A 5,476-nucleotide genomic window follows, 5' to 3' on the forward strand; every position below is an offset into this window, starting at 1 on the left:
GTCGAAAGGAGGGATGGAAAAGACTTGTTTGGCGGCGCAATGATCTGGAACGGTGGTGAGAAACCATGCGAAGCGGCGGCGGCTAGGGTCGACGTCTGCCTGACTATGTAGTGCGGGCCGGGTAGGTCATGGGAGTAAACCCCACGTCCGGGTCGTCAAGATCCAAAAGAATCGGTAATGCGTTCGTTCCTCGACGCGGCGAGCGAGGAGGAGGAGCGCGCGTGTAGGTCTCCTATTCTCACGCTCATACAAGTGGTAGAAGAGCTCACCTTATAAAGAGGTGCAACTCTCTCTCAACTTATGAGGTGGGACTAAACTTTAGCCTCATTCACTCCACTCAAATGTGTGCATGAATGGCCAAGAGAATTTCAGAATTTTAGTTGGGCTTTGGGCCAAAAGCCCACTAGCAAATTCCAACAATACCTCTGTGGTTTCGCGGCACATTGGAACAAGCGATCAATACCCTATAGGCATGCCAGCTTCACAACACATAAGACTAGTCATAGTGGGAGTAACTTAGGTAGTAACATAGCACATCCCAAGACATATATGCTTATGTGGCATGAAGTTAATGAGGAGAGAGGTGCTTGTGATAACATAATATGTTACCATAACATAACGCACCTCAATGCAGTCTACAATATAATAAATGAAGGCTTACATGACACTACACTTATGTAACCACCCACTATGATGGTACTAACATAGACTAGTAACATATGCATGTTACTAGTTTAAGTTACTATGCAATATGACTAGCCTAACATTAGTTGTTTGGCTGTCCAATGACAAAGGAATTTGGCGTGCATTTTGTTTTCCGAAATGGACCAAAAGAGTCGCCTCATCTCATTAATTAAGGAGGTGAGTCACAAAGTAAGAAAGAAAAAAGGAAACAAAGGCATGTGCAAAAGGTTACTCTCCTAATAAAATGGCACTCGAGTGCCTAGCATAATTAACGGTGGGACGTATTGGATATTCAAAAGGTGGACCCAAAAATCTGCCATTACACACTTTTTACGCACAACTCATAAGGTAGCTAATTTTGTTTCTTGAATAAATTATCATGTAACTGGGTCGATGAGTCATTAATTTTATTTTTAGTTTAGCTACCCATGATGCCATTCCCTAAAGAAAATAACACTATCAGTGGATGAACTGAGCCTAGCCGCTTATTGCAAAAAAGAATTTGCTTGCTTGATTTAAGTTATCGATGCTAGTGTTAGAGTCGCCTTTGCACCTTAGACTTGGAAGTATGACCGACAAGAAGAACATATAGTTGTGGAGGACGAGAGATAAGAGTTGGAAACATATGGCAAAGTGGTGGCAAGTGAAGAGAAGGGCGGCGGCAACACGAGAGACTAGATTGGGAAGGCAGAGGAAGGCTAGGGGCTAGCGCCCATGAACGGCACACAACAACTTCGAATCGAAAAGGAGAAATTAAAGAGTCTGCCACGAAGGATTCGGGCCAATAACTTGAGATCCAAATTTGTCTCTTAAGAGTTTGTCATGCATGTTGCTTCGGGATGTTGGTCCTTATGAGCACGTGCACGAAAACTTCCCAATTCTCATTGACAAGGTCAAGCAGGCTTTGGTACGAGAGCGGCGATATCAACACATCGGCGGCCCGTTCTGATGCTAGCGGCGGTCGTTCGGTGGTACAAAGATCTTGATATAATTTTTATTACATTTGAGTTGCTTAATACTACTTCTGATGAACTTTTACACTTAAAAAAGATAGCATCCTTAAAACAAGGTAGATCCTAGATCCTAGATTTTTTTTTTCGGGAAACCCAGATCCAGACTTGGGAGCAGATCATTCTCACGTTCCCACGCTTGGAAGGAAGCCTCCCAAGTCCACGCCGCAGCAACGCGTGGTGCCACAGCACGTTTGGCGAGAGAGTCGCGTGCACGCGCCCTACGCAGCGCGTGCAGATTCGGTCTCCGGAACGAGGATATGCCAGTGCTGAATGCCGATACGCCGTTGCGGTGGTGCCCATCCGTTCGCTAGCTTGCGTTGCATGGTCCCCGCCCGTGCCGGCGTGCAGTGCGCAGAACGCCGTAGCGAGCGATGGTCCACCGGACCACATGGACCGTGCACGATCGTGAGTAGCAGACCGTCGTGTTCCTCTGGCATATGTTTCACGCATCAATCCATCCTCTGGCCGTGATTCGCATCCATGGGAATTGAGGACACGCATGCGGTAGAACGGAGCGAGCGTGCTAATTTTAGCCGTGTGGATGGAGCTTTCGATCCCGGTGTTTCCGGTGCGTGGGGAGGGGGAGCACCGCCCCAAGGACTAGGGGCCTGTGTTGTGGCCACGCCCACGGGAGACCGGGGCATTCTCGAGAATTCGAGATGAAAGGAACTCGCGTCACCAAGTTCATACCCAAGTCCCTATCTAATTCAACCAACAATTCAGTCAACCACCCGTTTCTTTTGCGCTCGATTGCATGCTTTGTAGTATTCGTGTACAAGTCGCACTCCGACAATAACAAACCCATACGGGAGGGGAGCTCCATTCGTACTAGTGCAGTATTGCGCACACGCTTTCGTCATACAAGAGAAACGCCAAAAATGTTTCGTCCCGCACAACGCAACACAAAAGGTGAAGGTATGCCCAGTTCGCCATCTCACCTGGCATGTGGCGAAAAAGGTTGCTCTCACATATAAGTATTATTTTGTACTCCAAAGATATATTTCTTTACCCAAACACTCCTATATTAAACGCTCTTATATTTCTTTACAAAGGGAGTAATGCTTATATATATATAAACTGAATTTTCAAGCATAGGGTTGCAGTTTTTTTAGCATGCTTAGTTTGATTAAGCCTTGATGTAATCGAACAACTTTTCTTTAAGGGTACAAAGAGAGATGGTGATTTGTACCACTTTTTGATTCTCTTGGCAACTCAGCATTGTATTCTCAACGGTTCACGAGTATAACAAATGTATTACATGTTGAAAACAATTTATCACGGCGCAAACTGAGCCCAGGGCGCATACAAGATTACTCTCGAAATTACTTGCTAATCCTGCTGTGTTCCCGACACCATATCTCGTTCCATCAAGTGATGCAGCAGCTCAAGATACACAAGGATGTTGTTTCTCCGTGGGCTCGTCTATTTGCAAGTCTTGTAGCTTCATCAGGCACTGTGGGTAGTCTGGGTACAAACAACATCAGCTAGGTAGTGGAGGAACCAATCTGGCATGCGCGCCTACTTATGTGCTATAGAAGATGAGTCCATGACGCTGCATGATTTGTCCATGAACTGCAAAATGGGCACAAGAAGTGAAGGAGATCAGCACTTGCCGACCAAGTAGGCCGATATCACAGCGTATGATATACGAGTGCACGTTTCTTACAAAAACAATCCACAATATAAGGAGGTCAAAATAAAGATTTCTTCTTCAACAACTACCAAGAGAACCTACAAATTCTATTGGGGTGATAAGAAGCGAGCATACAACCCACTGGAGAGAACCAATTACTGACAGAATACTGACACTACCACAGGGTGTGAGTGAACCCCACTCAGAATTCAGATCAAACCATGTATATATAAGCATTCCAACAACTGAGGAGTAACTAATGAAACTTATCATGACAAGAAACCAAAAGCTATACACAACGACCAATAATCTTTTTATTTTTCGGGGATTAACCACCAATAGTTGATAAGTCCTAAACCACACACCAAGAATACTAGGAAGTGCTTAAACCAGAAGTTGCACATGATTATGGTTGGCTGAGGCCACTGCAAATGAAAGGTTTGATGGCCCTACTGATCAACACATACTTGGAGTTAATAAAGATAAAGATACTCCCTCCGTAAAGAAATATAAGAGCATTTGGGAATACTTCATAACTCATCAAAACACAAAATGCAAGTATGTAACCGAACTACAGAAGGAAAAATATCAAGTTAAAGTCATACCTTCTTCATGGAGTGTAATTCCCGGCCAAATGGTTCCAAGAACTTCATCTCTATATCTAGGGGCCAAACCTGCATAGAGATAACAAAATAGTAAATATCAAAATTAGCAAATGACTTTTGACTGCTTATCATCTGCAACATTTCACATTTTGGCTATACATACTATTGGCGCTATACAAAAATAGTAAATATGCAGAAAATGAAAGATAAACAAGCAAAAGAAAAACACTATGTGTGTGTATATATGTAAACACCGGTCAGGCTGAAGGCACAGCTAACTGAACTTCTCAAGTATTTGGATGCCATATATGTGACAATTTATTCAGCTATCCATTTAGATGCTTGAAACCATCAACAAGAGAATGAAATGGGCTATAGTATAGTACTCCCTCCGATACATATTACTTGTCACAGTCCTAGTGCAAATTTGTAGTGCAGCTGTACTAAGACTGCGACAAGTAATATGGATCGGAGAGAGTATAAGAGTTCTGACGTAAACACACACACCATGATATGCAAACAAACAATGATCTCAGACAATTGCTGGTGGTTTCTTTTATCAAATTAGAGATACTGTAAAACATGAACCTTATAATGCCAACCGTGTCCAGTGGTCATAGACTAGTTTCCCACAACAGAAGGAACACATCACTAATTACATGATTGCTTTCCAACAAGTGAACGTCATCTTTTTTCTTTCAATTGGTGTGACTACGAAACCTGCAAACAAACTAACAGAACATGTGTGGGCTAATAAAAGTATAGCGCACACAACTACAGATGATAACCAACGAACAACCACTATCACCAAAGTATCCAATCAGAGGCGGAATCAACCTAATATCATTATGACATGGAATCAAGTGGATTTATTCAACCATGATGCATAATTGAGCGAATCTATTCGATCATGATGCAGAATAGAAGAGAAACATGGCACGCTTCACCTCAAAAACTATGATCACACCATTCAACAGCTAGATCGACAACATAGGCGTAACGGTCAGATACTGCTAGACAGCTACTAGATCAAAACGTGGGCGTAACGATGAGATAAGGAGAGGGATAGATGGATTTGTACCTTGAGTCCCATCAGCCGCAGAGGCGCCTGCTGGCCGGGCACGAGGCACTCCGGGCCAGCAGCCTCAGCTACGGCCTCCATGGCCAGCCCCATCCCTATCGGATCCGGATTCTGCAGAGAGAGAGAGATGGGGATCAAAATCAGGCCTCCCCTCACCTACCCACCAACCGACGAAAATTGAACCAAACCAAAACCAAGGCGGAGCGGTACGTACCCTCATGATGGCGAGGGCGTAGGCGGAGGAGTCGTCCTGGGCGACGCGGAGGACGGGGGCGTGGTGGATGCGCGGGACGGGGCGGATTCCGGCGGAGCCGGCGGCCGCGACGCGCCAGGGCGCGTCGTCGCCGGCGAGGTGCGGGCGCTTGGAGGCGGCCGCGGTGGGCGAGACGGACGAGGCCGTGGCCGGGGCGGCGGAGGCCGCCGCGGGCAGGGCGGCCGGCGAGGAGGCGGCGGTGGTGGT

At 45.7% G+C, this 5,476-nt stretch overlaps 1 protein-coding gene across 1 annotated transcript; it reads right to left on the minus strand.

Moving 5' to 3' along the window:
* Positions 1 to 2,873: 2,873 nt before the first annotated feature.
* LOC119279673 lies at positions 2,874 to 5,476 on the minus strand (the record flags this gene model as incomplete). The annotated part of the gene is made up of 4 exons (XM_037560840.1): positions 2,874 to 3,269; positions 3,936 to 4,004; positions 5,017 to 5,127; positions 5,231 to 5,476. Coding segments are annotated over 4 exons (480 nt in total), but the record flags the coding sequence as incomplete, so codon positions are not given.

The sequence above is a fragment of the Triticum dicoccoides genome, chromosome 3B, assembly GCF_002162155.2.
Source record: "Triticum dicoccoides isolate Atlit2015 ecotype Zavitan chromosome 3B, WEW_v2.0, whole genome shotgun sequence".
NCBI lineage: Eukaryota > Viridiplantae > Streptophyta > Magnoliopsida > Poales > Poaceae > Triticum > Triticum dicoccoides.